At 41.9% G+C, this 22,720-nt stretch overlaps 1 protein-coding gene across 5 annotated transcripts in view; it reads left to right on the top strand.

Annotated features, from left to right (window-relative positions):
- The window catches only part of hipk3a (homeodomain interacting protein kinase 3a), a 240,478-nt gene that overhangs the window by 179,988 nt on the left and 37,770 nt on the right, over positions 1 to 22,720 (top strand). For all 5 annotated transcript variants that reach the window (XM_078549403.1, XM_078549405.1, XM_078549402.1 and 2 more), the window contains one exon: positions 22,199 to 22,318. In XM_078549403.1, coding sequence (XP_078405529.1) covers positions 22,199 to 22,318 — 120 coding nt within the window. The remainder of the gene's footprint in view (positions 1 to 22,198; positions 22,319 to 22,720) is intronic.

The following is a 22,720-nucleotide window of genomic DNA, read 5'->3' as shown; positions in this document are numbered from 1 at the left end:
GAAAGTGGGACAATCAAAACTTATCACAAAATTGACTTGCTAAAAGAATATTTGCATGTACCATTATCGGAGAGATTAAAGGAGATATCGGTTTTTGTGATGCCAGATGGACTATATCAGTTTAAAGTCATGCCGTTTGGTATGAAGAATGCACCTGCAACATTTCAAATACTGATAAACAAAGTAATTGCAGGTCTGAGCAACTGTGCTGTTTATATAGATGACTTGATAGTTTTCAGTCAGACCTGGGAGGAGCATTTACAACATCTGGAAGAATTATTTACTTGATTACAAGAAGGTAATTTGCTGGTGAACTTGGCAAAAAGTGAATTTGCCAAAGCGCAAGTTACATATCTAGGCAATACCATTGGACGTGGTAAGGTGGCTCCGAGTGATGTGAAAGTCAAGGCTATTGTGGATTTCCCCATGCCAACAAGAAAATGAGAAGTTTTGAGATTTCTGGGCATGAGTGGGTTTTATCGGACATTTGTACCAAATTTTAGCAGTGTGGTTGCTCCACTGACTGAACAAATAAAAAAGAACAAGAAGTTTCAATGGACACAGAAGGCGTTTGACAGTTTGAGAACTGTATTAACAACGACACCAGTTTTGGCAGTGCTCAGTTATGCCAAGCAATTTAAGTTGGCCGTTGACGCAAACAAATAGACATTGGAGCCATACTGATACAAGAAGATGACACTGGAATGGAAAAACCGATGGGGTATTTTTCACGGAAGTTGAATGTACAACAATATAGAATATATTTACCGATCGAAAAGGAGACTTTGGGTTTGGTGTTAGCGTTACAGCATTTTGAGATTTATGTTGCAAACAGTCAGAAACAATTGTTCATACAGACCACAATCCTTGAAAGTTTTTGGACAAATTTCCAGACAGAATTGCAAGGTTGTTCAGATGGAGTTTATTACTGCAACCATTTAATCTACAGATTATACATGTAGTGGGATGAGAAAATCTGATTGCAGATGCATTATCAAGAGTTGAAGCTTAAAGGGAAATTTGGACATTGAAAACGTGGACACTGAACTGAAATGATTTCTGTTGATACAAAGGATTTGTATATATATATTATGTTAATGCATGCATCTGGTAATGTGAATAGTATAAGTATATAGATAGGTATAGGAGATGGTACAAAATGGATTAGTAAAAATGAAGCCGTCTTTTTAAATTATGACGGTTCATTTTTCAATAAGGAGGGGGATGTTGGGAAGATATAATAAAGTTATTGGAATTTATTGGAAAATAGTGGTATCTGTCTATATGTGTGTGTGTGTGTATGTGAGACTTATTTGGATTTAAAGGCAGCTGGTCTGGAGCCTCTTATGTAACAAAAGATAAGCTAGGTTTGAAATGTTAAGTAGGTAAATGTGGGGGAGGTTTAGAATGTAAGGTGTAAAAGGACATTTGCATTTTTATATAAACCAGACTAGATTGTTTTCAAAAGAGGAGTGAAATGTGTCACCTAGCCAGGTAAAGTTCAGAAACAGTGTGTTTATTTCTCCCAAAGATTACTGGTGAAATTAGTACTATAATTTTTATGATCAGGGAGGTAAAGTCCAAAGACATAGTGAAACAATGGTAATTTGCATTCAAATTGGAAAATATGTATAAAGGAGAGAAGGCTGTGTATAAAAGGCATTTTAAGATCTAACAAGTGTGAAAGGCCTTCAGCATCTACGCCTCAAGCTGCTGCCTACAATGAACTGAAGTTAAGAAAACTCACGTTGAATTGGTTTGTTCAGGGTATCATGTTTCTTTGCCTGAGTCTTTTAAAATCTGTGTGTCTTACTGTTGCCTTAATGGAGGTGTAACTGGGAGTCAGATTAATTAGGGGATTTAGAAATTATTATAGTAGTAATTTGTAGACATATGTATGTGCTTAAAATCATTTCTCTTATTAATAAACGTTTGATCTAGTTTTGCAAAAACCTATAAGGCTCGGTGGTGTTATTACTATTCAATTCAAAGCCCACATCTCTAAACATACAAATTACAAAAATAGTTATGGCAGTTGTCTCAAGTTTCCCTCTGTGATTTGAACAACTCAGCATTTACCATTGGCTGTGCCAATAACAATCTAGGCTGACCTTCTAGTGTAGTACTGATGGGAGTGCTACTTTGTCAGAGATGGCATCTTTCAGATGCGACGCAAAAATGAGGTCCCCTCTGCCATTTCAGGTGGATGTATGTTGCTATGGCACTATTTAAAAATAGAGCAGGGGAGTTCTCTCTGGTGACCTGACCAATATTTATCCACAACCAACATGATAAATAGATTATCTGGTTATTTATCACATTGCTGTTTGTGGCCACGGGAACTTGTTATGCGCAAAATGGTTTCCGCATTTCCTCCATTACAACAATGACTACATTCAAAAATACTTCATTATCTGTAAACCACCATACAGTGGTTGTGAAAGTGCTGTATAAATGCAAGATTCTATTTTCCTTTCATAGTCATTACGTCACACAAGGAGGCCATTTTGGCCCATCGAGTCCATGTAGTTCTTTGTGGTGCAATATAGTCAGTCCCGTTTCCCAGCCCTGTCCCTATATTCCTGTAAGTTTATTTCCCTCTAGTATCCATCCAATTTCCTGAAATTCATTTGAAAGAATAGTCACTGTAATGTAGAAAATGTGGCAATCAGGTTGTGCACAGGTGGATCCCACCAAAAGCAATGAAAAAAATGACCAGATAATCTGCTTTTCTCTTGATGTTGGTTGGGGGATGAATATTAGCCAGGATGATGGGGAGAACTAACCTGCTCCTCTACGAATAATGGAGAAGGAGGTAGAGAGGTGAAGAGGCTTAGTCGAGGAATTCCTGTGCTTGGGGCATGTTTGGATTTGAGACAAATCAGAAGGGTTATTTTTAAAATCAGTAATAATCATGTGAAATGCTAGATCTTGTTTTTTTTTCTTTTTGCTTTACAATTTGATTCATACAATGGAGCATTTGTTATCATTAATCAAATATGTTCACGGCACACGGATCATAAGGTAAGTTCCTAACATTGTCAAATGAGGTTACAGCTATCAGTGTGATTGCCAACATATGGGAAGTACTGAGAAAAATCCCCTGAATTAAACAACGTCGCTCATTAAATAATAAAGGCTCTTGCTGAGTTCATGTTGCTTTCTGGGCATTTTCCATGCTAAAAATGTAGTTTCCAAGGGGTTATTGTGCAGCAGTCTGACAAAATGTCTCCACGAGGCCACCAAGATGAACAGAATCTCAGATTCAAAAATTAAGAACTTCCATTTAGAAAGCACCTTTCAGGACCTCGGGACATCCCAAAGCTTTTCAGTTAATTTTTTTTATATTCTTTCATGAGATGTGGGCATTGCTGGCAAGGCCAGTATTTGTTGCCCACCCTTAATTACTCCTGAACTGAGTGGCTTGCTGGGCCCTTTCAGAGGGCAGTTAAGAGTCAACCACATGTTATGGGCCTGGAGTCGCATGTAGGCCAGGTCGGATAATGATGGCAGATTTTCTTTCCTAAAGATCATTAGTGAACCAGATGGGTTTTTACAACAATTAATGATAGTTGTTCTGGTCCCCATTACCGAGACTAGCTTTATATTCCAGATTTATAAATTTAATTTAAATTCCACCAACTGCTGTGGTAGGAATTTGAACCCACGACCCCAGAGCATTAGCCTGGGCCTCTGGATCATGAGTCCAGTGACATGTACAGTGACATTACCACTACACCACGATTTTCCCTTAATGAGTGTTTTTGAAGTGTAGTCACTGCTGTAATGTAGGAAATGCAGCAGCCAACTTGTGCACAGCAAGATCCCACAACAGTAATATGATAATTACCAGGTAATCTGTTTTTGTAATGTTGGTTGAAAGATAAATATTGGCCAGGACACCAGGGAGAACTCTTCTGTTCTTGTTTGGATAGTGCCATATAATCTTTTACATCCACCTGAGAGGGCAGGCGAGGGCTTGGAGGGATTTTCAAACAAGGATGAGAATTTTAAAATCATGACATTTGCTTGACTAGGAGCCAATGTAGGTCAGTGAGCACAGGGGTGAAAGGGAAATGAGACTTGCTGCGAGTTAAGGCATGGGCAACAGAGTTTTGGATAACCTCAAGTTTATGGAGGGTACAATGTGGGACACCAGCTAGGAGTGTGTTGGAATAGTCGAGCCTAGAGGTAATGAAGGCACGGATGAAGGCCTCAGCAACAGATGTGCTGAGTTAGGGGCAAAGTCGGGTATGTTACCAAGGAGGAAATAGATAATCTTAGTGATGGCACAAATATGAGGTCAGAAGCTGACCTATCAGGATAAAATGTGACACCAGTGTTGAGATATTTAGCTCTGTTGGCTGGACGGCTGGTTTGTGATGCAGAGCGAGGCCAACAGCGCGAGTTCAATTCTTGTACCAGCTGAGGTCATCCATGAAGGACCCACCTTCTCAACCTTGCCCCCTCGCCTGAGGTGTGGTGACCCTCAGGTTAAACTCACCATCAGTCGTCTCTCTCTGATGAGAGAGCAGCCTATGGTCCTCTGGGACTATGGCGACTTTCACATCTACCCTATCAAACCCCTTGAAAATTTTAAAGAACTCTATTTGGTCACCCCACAGCGTTTTTCCAAAAAGAGTCCCAATCTATTCATTCTTTATTAATAGCTATAGCCTCTAAGTTCTGGTATAATTCTCATAAACCTTTTATGCAACTTCGTCGGTGCCTTTGATAACCTTGATATTTCTTTAAGGGAGGGAGAGAAAGAAACCAAGAGGATATTTCAGAGGTAATTTTGAGGACACTGGGAGTGTCGGCTTAGATTTTTGCGGTCAAGCCTCAGGAGTAGGACATGAATTCATGACCTTCTGACTCAGTAGCAAGAGTGTTACCCATTGAGCCACCATGGACACATTGACTGTACCAAGTTAGCTGATTTCAGTTGGAGTAGATTGCTGCAGTTGGTTTTACTAACGCTGGAGTCGAGAGTGGGGAAGGGAAGTGGATAACCAATGAAAATTTACAATCTTTTTTACCTTTATTTCCTTTTTCTTGACATTTTCAACAAAGACCGAACTCTCTGCTTAGGGTAGTAGTGTGAATTCTGAAAGACTCGCTCCTTTCAGATGAAAATGCCAATGCGCAATGGTCAGTCTCTTTCATTTTGCGACTTTGATGTTTTTTCACATTGTGTTCCTTGAAGAATTCAGCATATTGTTCAAAAAAAAAGCAAAAGCATTCCTTTAAGGCGTTTTCTAGCTTGATGTGTTTTTATTGCACAGAAAGTTCTATCCCTGCTGAGAGATGGACATCATTGCAGAAATAAAGTGAGAATTTGCATTTATGCAGCATCTTTCAGGATTTCCTAACGTGCTTCACAACCAATGAAGCCCTTTTGAAATGCAGTGACTCTTGTAATGTAGTGAACATGCCAGCCAATTTGTACACAACAAACTCACAAACAGCCATGTGCTAATGACCAGATTATCTTTTTTAGTGACGTTAATTGAGGGATCAATGTTGGCCGGGGCATCATGGCTAATTCGCTTGCTCTTCTTCGAAATAGTGCCATTGTCTGCCTGAGGGGACAAACAGGTCCTCGGTTTAATAATAAAATAAAAGCAAAATACGGAGGATGCTGGAAATCTGAAATAAAAACTCTTATGAAGAAGAGTCACAGAATCACACAGTGCAGAAGAGGCCCTTCGGCCCATCGAGTCTACACCGATACATGAGAAACACCTGACGTACCTACTTAATCCCATTTACCAGCACTTGGCCCATAGCCTTGAATGTTATGATGTGCCAAGTGCTCATCCAGGTACTTTTTAAAGGATGTGAGGCAACCTGCCTCCACCACCCTCCCAGGCAGTGCATTCCAGACCGTCACCACCCTCTGGGTAAAAAAGTTTTTCCTCACATCCCCCCTAAACCTCCTGCCCCTCACCTTGAACTTATGTCCCCTTGTGACTGACCCTTCAACTAAGGGGAACAGCTGCTCCCTATCCACCCTGTCCATGCCCCTCATAATCTTCTGCACCTCGATCAGGTCGTCCCTCAGTCTTCTCTGCTCCAACGAAAACAACCCAAGTCTATCCAACCTCTCTTCATAACTTAAATGTTTCATCCCAGGCAACATCCTGGTGAATCTCCTCTGCACCTCCTCCAGTGCAATCACATCCTTCCTATAATGTGGCAACCAGAACTGCACACACTACTCCAGCTGTGGCCTCACCAAGGTTCTATACAACTCCAACATGACCTCCCTACTTTTGTAATCTATGCCTCGATTGATAAAGGCATGTGTCCCATATGCCTTTTTCACCTCCCCACTAACATGCCCTTCCGCCTTCAGAGATCTATGGACACACGCCAAGGTCCCTTTGTTCCTCAGAACTTCCTAATGTCATGCCGTTCATTGAATACTTCCTTGTCATTTTTGACTCAAAACATTAACACCATTTCTCTCTCCACAGATTCCGCCAGACATGCTGAGTATTTGCAGCACTTTGTTTTTATTTCAGATTTCTAACATCCACAGTATTTTGCTTTTATTTTACTGTTTAATTCACTGCCACTACTCTTCCAGGATTACAGCTATCTTCGAGACACACAGTATTCCTTGGACTGCTGTTCTTAACATATCCTGAGATCCACATTCAGGTGCCACGCGCCGCAACATGTACAATTTCGACCTCTCTCCAACAGCACCGACTTACCTCAAAACTGTCCTGGCCCACAGTTTCACTTCATCCTTCATCTCATCCTACGTTTTAATAAAAAACTTTTTCTCTTCCTCTTAGGTGTTCAGAAGGTTCTGAAGAAGAGTCATTTTTGACTCAAAACATTAACTCCGTTTCTTTCTCCTCAGATGCTGCCAGAACTGCAGAGTATTTGCAACACTTCTCTTTTTATCCCAGTTTAACATCTCATCCGAAAGGCAGTACCTCGATCGACCTTACCTGGGATATCTGAGCAATACTGTGTCATTTCATCTGTGCACAGCTTCCTTACATCATCTAGTTATCTCCTCAAAACTAGCTTTTTCTGATTTGTCATCACTAATTGATGCTGATTGACGACTGAGTGACTTGCTGGCTCATTATTTAATCAAAAATCTGTATTTCAAGAAGTTAAGTGTCACATCTAGGCCCAGACTGGGTAAGGTCTACAAGTTTCCTTCTCTAAGGGATGTTATTGAATCTGTTGGGTTTTTACGACAATCCTACAACTTTGTGGTTCTTCTACAGGGACCAATTTTTTAAAAAAATTTCTAGCTTTTTAAACTGATACTAAATCCTTGATGTCCCACGTTGCAACATTATTACTCTAAACCTCTGGATTATTAGTCCAACAGCATGAGCATTACACTACCTTATTGCTGGATTGTTCTATATTTAGTTGTCATGCCCCAGAGACTTGAGTACAAAAATCTAAGCTGACACTCCAGTACGGTGCTGAGGGAGTGCCGCACTGTCAGAAGTGCTGTCTTTCAGTGACACATTAAACCAAGGTCCCGTCGGCCCTCTCAGGTAGACGTAAATGATCCCCTGGCACTATTTTGAAGAAGAGCAGAGGAGCTCTCCCTGGTGTCCTAGCCAACATTTATCCCTCAAACAACGTCACTTAAAAATAAATCTGCTTGTTATCACATTGCTGCTTCTGGAAGCTTGCTGTGCACAAATTTGCTGCCATGTTTGCTAAATTCTAACAGTGACTTTCACTTCAAAAGTGTTTAGTTGGCTGAAAAGCATTTTGGGGCATCCTAAGATCATTAAAGGCATAATATAGCATATAAATGAAATTCTTTTTGCTTTCTGTGGATCACTGCTGCTGAAGGCTACTGGGCCGTTAATTCATTCAGCTTTCAACTTCTAGAGTAATAGCACCAGTCTGCAAATATTACAACCCCAAAACTAAGTACCTGTTTGACTTAGCTATTAATGTTAATGTTGTAAATACTGTTTTCCTTTGCCTAGAATCCCTTTCATTTGCAGCCAGTCTGCTCTCCTGTTTCTCTGGAAAAGAAACAAAAATGCTCACACAGGCAGCAATTGACTAACCAATCTGACTGCTAAATCATTCTTCTGATCAGAAGCAGAAAGTTTGAAGCCTACTGCTTGTTAAACCAGATGTTGGATTTTTGGCACAGTTGGAGCCAAAAGTTTGTTTGTTTTAATAAAAAAGGCACACACAACGCCCCCCCCCCCACATTTCCACCTGACACATGCGCCCAGCCCCACCCACCCCATTCACAACCCCACGCATTCCACATACACACAACCCCCACTCACCCCACACACACATGCACCCCATACTTTCCACATACACACACACCCCACCCCACTCACACACACACACACATGCATCCCAACACTCACACAAATATATAGCTACAATAGCCAAAGCACACCCACCCACACAGACACACACACACCCCCTACACAGACCCCACACATTCGACACACACACCACACAGCCCAAGCACACACCCACATGCAGCCCCACACACACATTCCCACACAAACCCACACACATCTGCATGCACACACCCTCTCCACACACCACCCATGTGCAGGCACCCACTGACGCATGTACATACAGACATATCTCACACCCACCCACAAGTCACAGACACACACCTTTGATTGCATTTGTTCCTGTATTGATTCTGTGCTCAGAAGGCTCAGAAGACACTGTAGTCATTTCTCACTTGTGACCTATAGCAGCCTCTGCTCTATGGATCCAGGTCAAATGGCCTAGCCAGTTCTTGGAAGACCTGGGTGATTCTGAGTAACGTTTCCCCACCACTCAAAATTCTGTGTTCAAAGTCCTGTTGGAGAGAATTGTGCAAGAGCTGTGGAACGACTGCTTGCTTCACAGCAGGCTGCTCAGAAGCAGATGTTGATCTCCTTATATCTCCTTATAAGTCTGCCCAGTCTTGGAAATGGTGTGGTTGGATTATGAAGCCTGCTCACTATTAACTGTGAAGTTCGGTGGTGCTGTATGCATTGTTTCATTATTGATTTTTGAGAAGAGTCCATTCATGACCATTGCGCTGCTTCTGTGTGAAGAGCCTGGAGAAACTGGGTTCTCCTTAGAGCACAGAAGGCTAAGAGGAGATTTGATGGGTATTCAGAATCATGCAGCGTTTAGGTATAGTAAATGAAGATGAACTGTTGCCAATGGCTGAAAGGTCAGTAACCAAGAAACACATTTAAGGTGATTGGCAAAAGAAGCAGTGGTGACATGAGGAAAAGCTTCTTTACGCAACGAGTGGTTAGGATTTTTTTTTACTCATTAAATGCAGACGGCATTGATAAGGCCAGCATTAATTTCCCTTCCCTAATTGCCCTTGAGAATGTGGTGGTGAGCTGCCTTCTCAAACCACTGCAGTCTGTGTGAGGTAGGTACACCCACAGGGTGTTAGGGAGAAAGTTCCAGGGTTTTGACTCAGCGACAGTGAAAGAGTGCTGATATATTTCCAAAATGGTTTGTGGCTTGGAATAGAACTTGGAGGTGGTGGTATTCCATTGCGTCTGCTGCCCTTGTTCTTCTTGATGGTAGAGGTTGAGGGTTTGGAAGTTGCTGTCTGAGAAGCCTTGGCGAATTGCTGTAGTTCACCTCAAAGACGGTATACACCACTTCCACCTCAAGTTGATGGTGGAATGGGTGAATGTTTAAGGTGCTGAATGGGGTGCCAATCAAGTGGGCTGCATCGTTCTGGATGGTGTTGAGCTTCTTGACTGTTGGAGCTGCACTCATCCAGGCCAGTGATAAGTATTGAATCATACTCCTGACTTGGGCCTTGTAGATGGTGGACAGGCTTTCGGGAGTCAGGAGTGGAGTTATTCACCACAGAATTCCCAGCCTCTGATCTGCTCTTGTGGCTGGTCCAGTTAAGTCTCTGGTCAATTGTGATCACAGATTTTGATGGTGGGTGATTCAGCGATGGTAATGCTGTTGAATGTCGAGGGGAGACGGTTAGATTCTCTCTTGTTGGAGATTGTGATTGTCTGGCATTTAAATGGCAAGTAACATTCGTACCACATTCAGCCCATGTCTGAATGTAGCCCAGATCTTGCTGCATGTGGGCACAGACTGCTTCAGTGTCTGAGGAGTCACAAATGGTACTGAACATAGTGCAATCAGCAGTGAACATCCCCATTTCTGACCTTATGGTGGAGGGAAAGTCATTGAAGCAGCTGAAGATGGTCGGGCCTAGAACACTACCTTAAGGAACTCCTGCTCCAATGTCCTGATTTGGAATGCACTTCCCATTCAAGTGATGAGTATGGATTTAATAATAACCTTCAAAAGGGAATTGGAAAAATGCCTCAAGGAGACTAAATTGCAGAGATGTGAGAAAAGAGCGGATTGACTAGATTGCTCTTCAAAAGAGCCAGTGCAAATTCTATGGGCCAAATGGCTGCCTCTTGTGCTGTACCATTTGTTAAGACAGGAGAGAGAGAGGCAAACTGCACTTATTTCCTCTCATCAACTGTCCGTAAGCAGAAGGTGTTTTGAATTATTTTTAAAGTATGCTGTGGCCCTCGGTTTGTGTGATCCAATTTACTAATAACTCGCAGCAAACCCCTGTTATGATTAGCTCAGAAGGTTAGTTTATTCCACATTCAAAACCTGGAGGAGGAGTATTTGCAACTTCCCATTCCACTGCACACGCAAACAGTAAATTGGAGATGGAAGAAGGAGTTTTTACAACTATGGATAGTAACTTTACAAGAACCACAGAAATGAATATTAGTCCACGTGATTTCCAAAAGAGTCCAAGAAGTCAAAGTCCAGAGAGTGTTTCCTCCATGGCTGAGTTCAGTCCTGATGGTTTCTGGTTGGAGATGACCACATGAAAATCTTTGAAACGAATTGCGCTGCAACACAATGGGCTTTCTGTGCTTAGACCGCTTGGCAGGTGTTGATCAGAGGCTTTTAAAAAGTCAAGCAGGTTTCAAGGAGTTGAGATATGGTAGCCGACTGCTTGCTCAGCTGGGCACTGGAGTCCTTTCCAATTAATGTTAAAACAGCAGTCTGCCTGTGAGGCCAAAGATGTAATGTTAAAATTGTCTAAAAGGCCAGAGGTTTGGGATCATTAATGGTTAACTGCAGCTTAACAATCAATTTCTGTGCTTCTGGTCAGAATTCCATTGTTCCCTCAATGGTCCCTTTTGAAATGGACCTCTTCAGTCTCAGGCTTGAGATGAGTCTATTAACAGCTCTGCAGGCATTATAAGTTTTGATCTCTCTCTTTTGTGATAGTTCAGGTTGGGGAGCCAGTTCATCTGCACTTGCTCTGCCTTTGTTGATTACAAGGGATCTGAGTAATGAGGTGTGAGATTCCACAGGCTGTGACAGGAATTATTTTGTTCTTGTAACTTCTGGTGGTAGCTCCCAGAACAAAGGGCCAGTCCTGTGGCCATGTGACTTGTAGCAGCCATCTTCTTTGGCCCAGCAGAAAGTCCATTTTTTAAACATGGCAAAAGAATAAAGTTTTGGATGTCTTTTCATGTAAAAATGGACCAAACACATTCCATGATTCTACATCACCTGGTCTGTACTTGAAAGCCAAGCATCCGATCACAAGACATGTGATATCTGTCTGATTACGGAGCTTCCCCATTGGTATAATGTGCTTGAATTACACTCCGCTATCATCCACTAACCTCGCGCTTTCCCATGGCAATACCAGCTCTCATTACCTCAGAGCAGCAGAAGATATTTTTAAATGAGCCTAAGTTCTCATCTGACACTCTCCACTTTCACTAGGATGGAGTAAAAGAAAAGCATCTTAACAAAAAGAGATGACGTTTGACTTTGTCCTATATAGGTGGGGAATTTCGATCATGCTCTCACAGTTCACTTATCGTGTTTTGATGCTATGCATTGCACAACACTGTACAGAAAAGTGAGCTTGTAAATGCCAAGTGTCTAATATGTGACACACTTGTTAAAACTGAATTTGATACAGAAATTGATTTGCTGCAAGTGATGACTTGCATTATGAAGCAAGACTGGAGAATCTACGAGCGCACCACGAGCAACTGAGAGGTGTATAAGATAGTAGAGACCTAGAGCTCTATTTCAGAGCTAAACCACGGGCAGGATATTGAGTGCGGGGGGCTCACCAACGAGTAAAATGACGCAGGATGACGTCAGGCGGAACTCCCGACATCACTCTGCGTCATTTCAATTTTCAGGTCGGCGGGGGTGCAGCCGAATCAGCTGTGTGCCCGCCGACCTGTCAACAGCCAATTGAGGCCATTTAAAAATTAATTGAAATAGTTAAAAGACCTGCCCGCCTTAAGGTTGGCGGGAGGTGTCAGCTGTGGCTCAGTTCATAGCACCCTCGCCTTTGAATCAGAGGGTTGTGGGTTCATGTCCCACTCCCGGAAACCAAGAACTGTGATTGTACTTGAAAGAGTTGCAATCTGTGACTGTTGATAACTCGAAAGAATTTTTTTTTTTAAAGGTTGGCGGGCAGGCCGAGAGCCCTGGCGGGCTTCAGAAAAAGCATGAAACCTCATCCACGGGCGGGATGAGGTTTCATGTAGGTTTTTAAACATGTAATAAAAGTTTAATTAAAAGTGATGGACATGTCCCAACTCATGTGACAGTGTCACATGAGGGGACATGTCAGGGAAATTTTATTTTTCTATACTTCACATTTTTGAATTTGGCGTTGATCTCCCTGAGGCAGCACTTAGCCTCAGGGAGATGAGTGCGCTCTTTCGTGCGCATGCGTGAAGAGCGCACTCTCGGCTTAATGAATCCCCCCACCTGCCCGCACAGGGAGCGCATAGCACTTCCTGGCAGACGTCACGCTGGGCGGGCCTTAATTGGCCCACCCACGTAAAATGGCAGTGCACCCACTCCTGAACTTCCCCCCCGATGGTGGGACAATTCTTCCCCATGACACTGGGACAAGAGGCCACATGGTTTGAGCGAAGTAAAAAGCAAGTTTAGGACTGATGTGAGCAACTCATTGAAATAGTTTATAGAATTATACAGCACAGAAGGAGACCATTCAGCCCATTGTACTGTGATGGCTCTTTAAAAGAGCTATCCAGCCCCTGTGCTCTTTCTCCGTACTTTTCCAACTCCCTTTTGAAAGTTACTGATGAATTTGTTTCCTGTGCCCCATCAGCAGTATTTTCCAGGTGTTTCTTGTTCACCTGATCACTGCCCTTCATAATTTTAAACATCTTCATCAGATCTTCTCTTAACTTTATCCTTATTTCTTCTTATAAAATGAGTTCCTAGTCTGCCTTCAAAACCAGGGCTTCTCAAACGTGACATAATTTCAGTAAATCTTTTCTGTATCCTATTCATGGCTTTTATAGCCTCCCTAAAGGAGTACACCCAGAACTTGGCATTTTGTTCTAACAATGGGCTAATCAACAATTTGTGCAGGTGATGTCTAATTGTCTGATCTGCTGTCTATGCCTCCCTGAAGTTGTATGTGGTCCTGTTTATAGTTCACCAGCTACTTATTTTTACTCTCTGCAGTCCAGTTAAATAAAATTCATTAGACACTGTGTTTCCTGCCCTTCATTTAACTTTCTATTCATACTATCACATATTATATAATACGGTATGCATGTATGCATGACTGTCTCCATCCCAAGCAAGTACAACTGGAACACATTGTACTTATTTTGCAGTAAAAGCTTTGAAGCTCTGGACATCCTGGTAAATGGCTGCATTTGAAGTTGGAGGGGTGCAACTTGGTCATGGGGGAAAGAAAGGTTTGCATCATTTTTTTCATGGGCCTTATTGCATCATTCAGAAATGTTGCAAAATCCTTCACATCTAGTGAAAATACTTTGGAAGCGCAGCATGTGTTACTTTGCCAAATGTAGCAGCCAATGTGTGCACATAGGAAGATCCCACAAACAGCAATCGGATCAATAACTGGCTAATCTGTGCTTGGTCATATAGGGAAGTGCAGGATGGGAAAGACTATGCAGTCCATTTCTGGTTGGCCTCAAAAGCTTAATACATCTCAGTCACCCACTCCCTCAAATACCTTTCAAGGTTAAGTTAGGAAAAATGGCTCAGATTAACGGGGATGGGGGTGGTGAATTCTTTTGGACAGTTCACTGAACAGCAGGCAGGCTGGCAGGACCCTGATTCATCGTCTCATGTGAAGAATGGAAGTGGAGCAGAACAGGGAAATGAAGTTGGAGTCAGACAAATTGACATTAGTGTCCAAGAAACTGAGTGAGATTGGCGAAAAAAGGTTGAAAATCAAAATAATTGAATCAAACCATTTGAGCTTTACTTCTTCTGAATCCTCTACCTATTTCCATTTTTATAAGTACTGTTTCTGAAAATAGTGTTTGTTTCTTCCCCAGAAGTAATCTAATTCTGTCCCTAATTATCTTGCCGAGACTGAAATTACTGCCTGATTAGTTTAAAGTGATTTAGAGTTGACAGGTATAATTCAAATTGGATTTATTTCCAGAACCTGGAAGTCTTTTTTTATTTTTTAATGGGATCGTTTCTTTATTCACATTTTTATTTGATGGTGGCAGTGGAGAGGATGGAAACTTTGGGTGTAAAAGCCATTTTCAATAATTGATAAGCCAAGCTTTTGAAGCAGAGAGATTTGGGCTTTGCTCCATTATCCAGTGATTTTATATGGCAAAGGGTTGGAGATGAGATCAACTCCTACCCCATCTTGTGCACCCAGCGTCAATATTCCCTGAGTCTATATAGTGCATCAATTTTTGAGAAACGTCCCAAAGCAACTTACATGCAATAAAAGGAATACATTGAAATGTAGCCACTGTTGTTATTTAGACAAGCAGAGCAGTTATTTTGCACACAGCAAGCTCCCACAAACAGCAGTGGAATGTGTTGTGCTGGTTCAGGAATGAAAGTTGGCCAAGACATTGGAAAAATTTCCTGCTTTTCTTAGAAAGTGCCCTGGGGCCTGTAGTGGCCCATAAACCACTGGAACAGGGAGATATGGGCTTAGTTTAATGTGTTATCTATTCTAAAATGTGTGTCAGGATAATCCGAGCAACCACGGGCTAGTCAGTTTAACCACGGTGATGGGAAAGCTTTTAAAAATAATAATTCAGGACAAAATTAACAGTCACTTGGACAAATGTGGATTAATTAAGGAAAACCAGCGCAGATTAGTTAAGGACAATTTAACTGATTTGCTTGAGTGTTTTGATGAGATAACAGAGAGGGTTGATTAGGATAACATGGGGCAGAATTTTCAGGTCGGCAGGCAATTGGCCCCCGACTATGATTTCATGCTGGCTGTCCAATTGACGGCCAACCTGCGTGAAAGGCGCGCTGAAAGGCTCAGCGCTGCCGGCGTGGGGGCGGGAAGAGGGCGAGTGCTGAAGGCAGCACACATGTAGGGGAGCGCGAAAGGAAAGCTCCCTGAAGGCAGAGAGCTGCCTCAGGGAGCTGACGAATTTAAAATCAATAAAGATAGAAATTAAAATCCTAAAAATTGTCTATGCATCAGAATGAGTCACCTGTGCGTGGACGTTATAAAAATTCTGTGCATAGATTTTTATTGTTTTTTAATTTAATTACGGAAACCTCATCCCGCCCTTGAATGAGGTTTCCTGAAAAATGCAAAGGCTGTCTGGCCAATTCGCCCGCCCACCAACCGTAAGGTTGGATAGACAGCGAAAAATCCCTGTTTATTGATACTTTAATGCCCTTAATAGGCCTCTTAATAGCCGGTGAGCACACTGCCAACTCTCGCGCGCGCCCACCGACTGAAATTTCGCGCGAGTGCTTGATGACGCTGGGAAGCTCGCCTGATGTTCTCATGCGCTATTTAACGCTCGAACGTGTCGGGGTGTGCCCACACACCGAGTGGAAAATTCAGTCCATGGTGTAGGTTGTGTACATGGATGTCCAAAAGGAATTTGATAAAAGGTTTATCAGCAAATTTAGAGCCCGACAGATAAAAGGGACAGTGGCAGCATGGTCCAAATTTAGCCAAGTGACAGGAAACAGAGAGTAGAGTGAATGATGGTTTTTCTGACTGCAGGAAGGTGTTTGGTGGACTTCCCCAGGGGTCGGCAATAGAACCACTGCTTTTCTTGATCTATATTAATGACTTATACTAGGGTGCGCAGAGCACAATTTCAAAATTTGCAGGTGACGCAAAACTTTGGAAGTATAATGAACTATGAGATGTTTAGTTATAAGTTTCAAGAAGACATAGGCTGGTAGAAAGGATGGACAAGTGGCAGATGAAATTTAATGCACAAGAAGTGTGAAGTGATTCATTTTGGTAGGAAGAAGGAGAAGTGTCAATAAAAATTAAAGGATAATATTCTAAAGGTGTGCAGGAGCAAATGGACCTGGGTGGGGGGAGGTGGTATATGTGCACAAATCATTGAAGGATGTTGGGCAGCTTGAGAACGTGGTTAATAAAACATACAGGACCCAGGGCTTTATAAATAGGGGCATAGAGTACAAAAGCAAGGATGTTGTGATAAACCTCCATAGAACGCTGGTTCAGCCTGAATTGGAATAATATGTCCAGTTCTGGGCACTGTACTTTAGGAAGGACATGAAGGCATTATAGTGTGCAGAAAAGATTCACGAGAATAGTTACAGGGATGAAGAACTTCAGTTACGTAGGTAGATTGAAGAAGCTGAGGCTCTTCTCCTTGGAGAAGAGAAGATTAAGAGGAATTTTGATAGAGGTGTTCAAAATCATGAAAGGTCTGGACAGAGTAGATAAGAAGAAACTGCTCCCGTTGGCGAAAGGATTGAGAAATAGAGGACACAGATTTAAGGTGATTGGCAAAAGAAGTAACAGCGAATGAGGGAACATTTTTTTACACAGGGAATAATCTGGGATACACTGTTTGAGGCTGTGGTGGAGGCAGATTCAATCATGCTTTCAAAAGAAAATTAGATAATTATCTGAAGAGAAAAAAATTGTTAAGACTATGAGGGAAAAGGCAGGGGAGTGGGACTTGGTGAATTGCCTTCCAGAGCGCTTGCACAAACAAGGCAGACCAAACAGCCTCCTTCTGTGCTGTAACCATTTTATGACTTCTGACAATGCACCAGTTCATAAATGCTAAACTGGAGTGCCATCTTAGATTATGTGCTTCGCCACTGGAGTAGGGCTTGAATCCATAAATACCTGAGTCAAAGGCAAGAGAGCTATCATCTGAATCCAAATTCACATTTTGATATGCTTGATGGTTTGAAGAAGGTTTTCTAATAGATCATTTTTGGATACAAACGGGCTTCAGTCTCTGGGATTCTATTCCTGCTTCATTGGCCAGACTTGCATGGTTCTTGAGAGGACCAAAAGACTTGGGAAAAGCCCAGTGCACTTTTTGTTCAGAAACTATATACAATTGAATTAATGTTTATTAAAGATACTGTACCATAAATCCACAGTATTCTATGCGCTGACAAGTTTGGCATGTTCTTATTAAGGTATGTTGAAAGACTTCGAAATACTGTGCAGCCATTACAGAAGCTGAGCCAACCCACTATTCTACCTTATCATGGCTGACAGAGGAACGACCATAATCAGCTTGACTTGTCAGGGATACCTTAGTCCGCCTCACCAGCCATGGACTCCTTTCCCAGTCTTGTGTTCACCAATGAAGGTTTTCACCCTAAACCTTGCACATAAAGCACAACTCACTTGACGTGGAAGAGGCAAGTTGCTGCATCTTTCTGCCATATTTATTGTAATAAGGACACTGCTATTTTGCAAATATAAACTGGTGGAAGAAGTGTCTAACTGGGGTAGAGAGACAGAGGGAGTACAGATACACCAATTGCTAAAGGTGAGGTTAATAAGGCCATAGGGAAAGCAAACAGCACTGGGGTTCATTTCTGGAGGTTCAGAATTGAAAAGCCAAAGTTATTTTTAACTTATATTGAACCTTGGTTAGATCATACTTGGCGTAATATGCACACTTCCGGATTTTGCAGGAGTATTGACGGTGAAGTTGTCAGCATTCACTATCATTGCTCCACTGAAACTGAGAGCAATCCTGGTGCAGAATAACGCAGAATCCAGAAGTTGCTGTCAATGAATCTACACTTCTCCAGACTGGCGCTGTTGAGATCACTCGTACTCCCCCACTGCAATCAATGGAAATCAATAGGATTGATGAGAACCTCCACCCTCGTGCAGTTAGCCTTGCTATAATAACCCTTGAAAAAGTTATGCTTTCTTGAATGAGAAATAACTGGGTTTTTAAAGATGTACTAACTTCTGAGTTACTGTTAAACACCCTCACTGACCCTGTAAACCTAACTTTATCCTTGTGGAATGCCATGTTTTTCCATTATGATTTAAAAAAGCACACACTGTCTTAAAAAAATAAATGTAATGTTTGATAATATTGTTATTTTAGCTTCTATCTAAATACAGTCACAAACATTTATTTCACTATCTCTGAAAACTTAAATTAAGCATAAGTGATATTAATTGCTTTTAACTTCTTGGTTTGCTGTTTGTGAATACTTCAATGTGTAAATATTTCAATGTTACCTGCTTTCTGGCATCACTGTTGCTACAGAGCAAGAGATCCCCGTGACATGGCATGAGATTTAAAATGCCATTAGAAAAGAGGAAAACCAAACCAGGTCTAGCACACAAAGCTAGATCTTTGTGGACAGCTTTCTTAGAGGTCAGTGACAAGGCCCTTGCTTTGCTGCTGACTGCTGAATTTAGCAGATTTATTTGGATGATAGCAGAACGAGGAGGTTATAACAATCAGGAAAATTCAAACAGACTAAGGCTCTTTCTTCTAGTAAAGTGAAACAGAGGGGTAAATTAGAAACAGAAAACTCATCGACCTGAAACGTTAAACTCTGTTTCTCTCTCCACAGATGCTGCAAGACCTGCTTTGTGTTAATAGCATTTTCAGTTTTCCAACATTTTGCTTTTGTAAGACTAACTGATAGAGGTCTTCAAGATTACAAAACGGTTTGTTAGGATAGACATAGGATGCTCCCACTTGCAGGCGAGTTCAAAACTAGGGGCCATAAATTTAAGATAGTCACTAATAAATCCAATAAGGATTTCAGGAGAAATTTCTTTACCCAGAGAGTGGTGAGAATGTGGAACTCGTTAGCAGAAAGAATGGTTGAGGTGAATAATTCAGATTTATTTAAGGGGAAACTGGATAAATACATGAGGGAGAAAAGGATGAAAGGATATAGTGATGGAGCGTAGATGAATGGGTGTGGGAAGAGGCTTGTGTGGAGCATAAACACTGGCATGGATCAGTTGGGCCAAATGGCTTGTTTTTGTGCTGTAAAATTATATGTAAGAAGAAGAAATATATCTGGGCAAATTGCACTATTTATGTCGCAAAGCACTTCAACACTGACCAGTGGATCTTGATGTATTTCTAAATTTATGATTTCTATGTATAAACACGATGACTCTGCACATAACTGGAGTGTTAAGTGGGATGACACAATCTCCTTGGCACAGCAAATGAATGCCAACTCATTTAACTCAGCGTATTCTGATTAGTTCAGTGGAAAGTCATTAATGAAAGTCCACTCCCTTGGTTAGATGGCAGTGTTGCCAAATTTGGAAGCCTTACCTCATTTCTCGATCCTCTGAAGTCAAGCCGCCTTAATCCTGCCTGTGTAGAGCGCTGTTTGTTCATTCGTGTATACAATTCAAGTTCAAAATGCAGCAAGACGTTCACTGGCATTACTGTTCATAAAATGTTCACAGGCTCTACATACAAAGCTACTGCTTAACGTTTCAGCCCAGAAGTGCCACAAGCTTTTTTCAAAGCAAGATGTGGTTTGAGGGAAAAGCGCGCTGATAGTCTCCATTAGGTCAGATACTTAGATAACTGTTGAAAGGTCCTATATGGGGATGTGGTCATTGATTAGGACCTGTATTGCCTTAATTATAAGTAGCATTGCACCTGATATCAGCCTAGGGTCTTAACTACATGTGAACCAAAGGAATCTGATCTGAATTTGGATGATAGTACACCTAGCGCAACATGTATCAATGCCACATCATTGCAGAAGATTACAATGCAGTCATGGAGCTGTTGCGCTGATAGTAATGTGTGATTCTAGTGCTGCTACTTTTCTTCCCCACAGTGAACCATATTTTAAAGCAACTCTGCATAGATGCCTATCATGTCTGCACCGTCAGTGCAAAGTTGGTGCAAAGTCACTATTTATTGGGACCATACCTGCTAGCCTGCAAACTCAGAAATTAGCAACACAAGTTCAAAATGCTCCAGTTAGACAGATTCCATCTTATTACCTGTGTATCACGTGTTCAAATTCTCTCTTCCTGGGCCTGCCTCGTCAGCACTGCTAAATTTCCCCATGGCATCGATGCATAATACATGGAAAAGTAGTTTAAGCCTATTTTTAAAAAATACTAACTTCTATTTTTTTAAAGAAGTGCCCGGTAGGCAAATAGAGTTCCAAATGCTCTTTTTACTTTCAATCTCTAATCTTTCAACCTCAGAGCATTTCTGGTAAGCTGCATGCAGACCAGGGACAGAGAAGCCCAGGAGAGTAGAAAGCGTTGCAGTGAAAGGATAATGTGATTTCAATCAGGAGCAAGGAGTTTTTATGGAATGAACCATGAGTAGCATCTTAAAATTTAGAAATGGTATTCTGCAGTTGAAAATCGATCCTCAAAGTAAGTCTTGACTAAATCAGGGCATTTGGTAGATAGGGCCTTTTGTCAGTCAGACTGAAAATGACTGACGTTTCACTAATCACTGCTTGTTTGGAGGCACTGGGTTAAACCTATGTCAAGGGCAGTCTTGGTGCCTTTGAGGCCCCCAACAGAGCTCAAACTCTTTCTCTCTCTCTCTCTAGGTACCATGCCCTAAGAGGGCATTGCCGACCATGGGCTTCCATTTGTTGGTCCATGGTTATGCTTGGCAAGATATTGTAGTAGTTTGCCGATGACTTCTGCAGGTTATGGCTGACCAGGAAACTCTCCTGCTCTTACCGCCTGCCATAGGAGCATTGGAAGGATTTTCTGGTTGATAATCAACCTGTTCAGCCATGTTATGAACACACCTTCTATGTCCATCAAGTCACGAACTGGGACCCGAACCCGGAGCTTCTGGCTCAGAGGTAGGGACGTTACCACTTCCCACAAGCCACCGTCCGATGGACCTACGTTTACTTAATAGCAAGAAACCTTGTAAATGAAATGGTTCTTCATGTGTAACATGAGAATTGTTAGATTTTGTTAGATACAGTAGTATGCAGGTGGTCTGCAGTTTCACCCTGATTTGAGCTGGTGGTATCTCAAACAGTGAATTACTTAACTTCAAGGTAGTGTATGCGTTGGTGACAAATAGAAGGATATGTAGAAGGAATATATTTTTTTAATTCATTCATGGCATGTGAGCGTCACTGGCAAGGTCAGCATTTATTGCCCATCCCTAACTACCCTTGAGAAGGGTGTGGTGAGTCACCTTCTTGAACTGTTGCAGTTTATGTGATGTTGGTGCACCTACAGTGCTGTTAGGGAGGAGTTTGAGGATTTTGACCTAGCAACTGTGAAGGTGCAACAACCAAGCCTGGATGGTGAGTAACTTGGAGGGGAACTTGCAGATGGTGGTGTTCCCTTGCACCTACTGCCCTTGTCCTCCTGGATGGTAGAGGTCGCAGGTTTGGAAGGTGCTGCCAAAGAAGCTTTGGTGAGTTGCTGCAATACATCTTGTAGATGGTGCTCACTGCTGCCACTGTGTGTTGGTGGTGGAGGTGCTGAATGTTTAAGGCAGTGGATGAAGTGATGATCAAGCAGACTGCTTTGTCCTGGTGTCACGCTTTTTGAGTGCTGTTGGAGCTGCACTCATCCAGGCAATTTGTGAATATCCTTAATGTAATAAGCAGTGAGATAATATCTTGGGGAGAGGATAGGGTAAATGGGGACAAGTTACCTTGGGCTGCTGTAGCTGTCTTCCTCCTAGACTTTCAGGGTGTGGAGTTTAGCAGTTTGAGCAGCATCATTGAATGGTGTTTAGTATGTGAACCAACATTAAGAGAAGTTTTTTTTAGCAAAAGGGAAGTCTTGTACTGTTTTGCATGAGTGTTGCAAATGGTGAACCACTAACTGTTCCAATGAAGCACTGTGTCCAATATTTACGCTTTGCACACACTTCACTAGATATACAAGGAAGAATTAATTTCTTCTTTTATTCCACAGATACGTTATATTTCACAAACACAAGGGTTGCCAGGAGATCATCTATTAAATGTGGGGACAAAAACAACACGGTTCTTCTCGACAGAGACCAACACATTATATTCAGGGTGGAAAATGAAGGTAATTTCAGAACTTGCTGCAAACTGGGATCAAAATTTGATACATTCAAATTAGGAGCAGGATTAGGCCATTCGGCCCCTTGAGCCTGCTCTATCATTGACAAGAACATGGTTGATCTGATTGTGGCCCTCATGGCCTCAACTCCATTTTCCTGCCTACCCTGATACCCTTTGACCCCCTTGTTAGTCAAGAATCTATCTATCTCGGTCTCTCCCACAAGCAGAAACATCCTTTAAGTATCCATCTGTCAAACCCCCTCAGGGCCTTGTATGTCCCAATAAGATTGCCTCTCATTCTTCTAAACTCCAATGGTTCAGCTCCAACCTGGCTAACCTTTCCAAATACAAATCCAATCTTTCCAAATACAAATCCAACCTTTCCAAATACAAATCCAATCTTTCC

The sequence above is a fragment of the Cetorhinus maximus genome, chromosome 9 (assembly GCF_964194155.1).
Source record: "Cetorhinus maximus chromosome 9, sCetMax3.hap1.1, whole genome shotgun sequence".
Lineage (NCBI taxonomy): Eukaryota > Metazoa > Chordata > Chondrichthyes > Lamniformes > Cetorhinidae > Cetorhinus > Cetorhinus maximus.
This window is presented reverse-complemented; position numbering and strand designations above follow the sequence as displayed.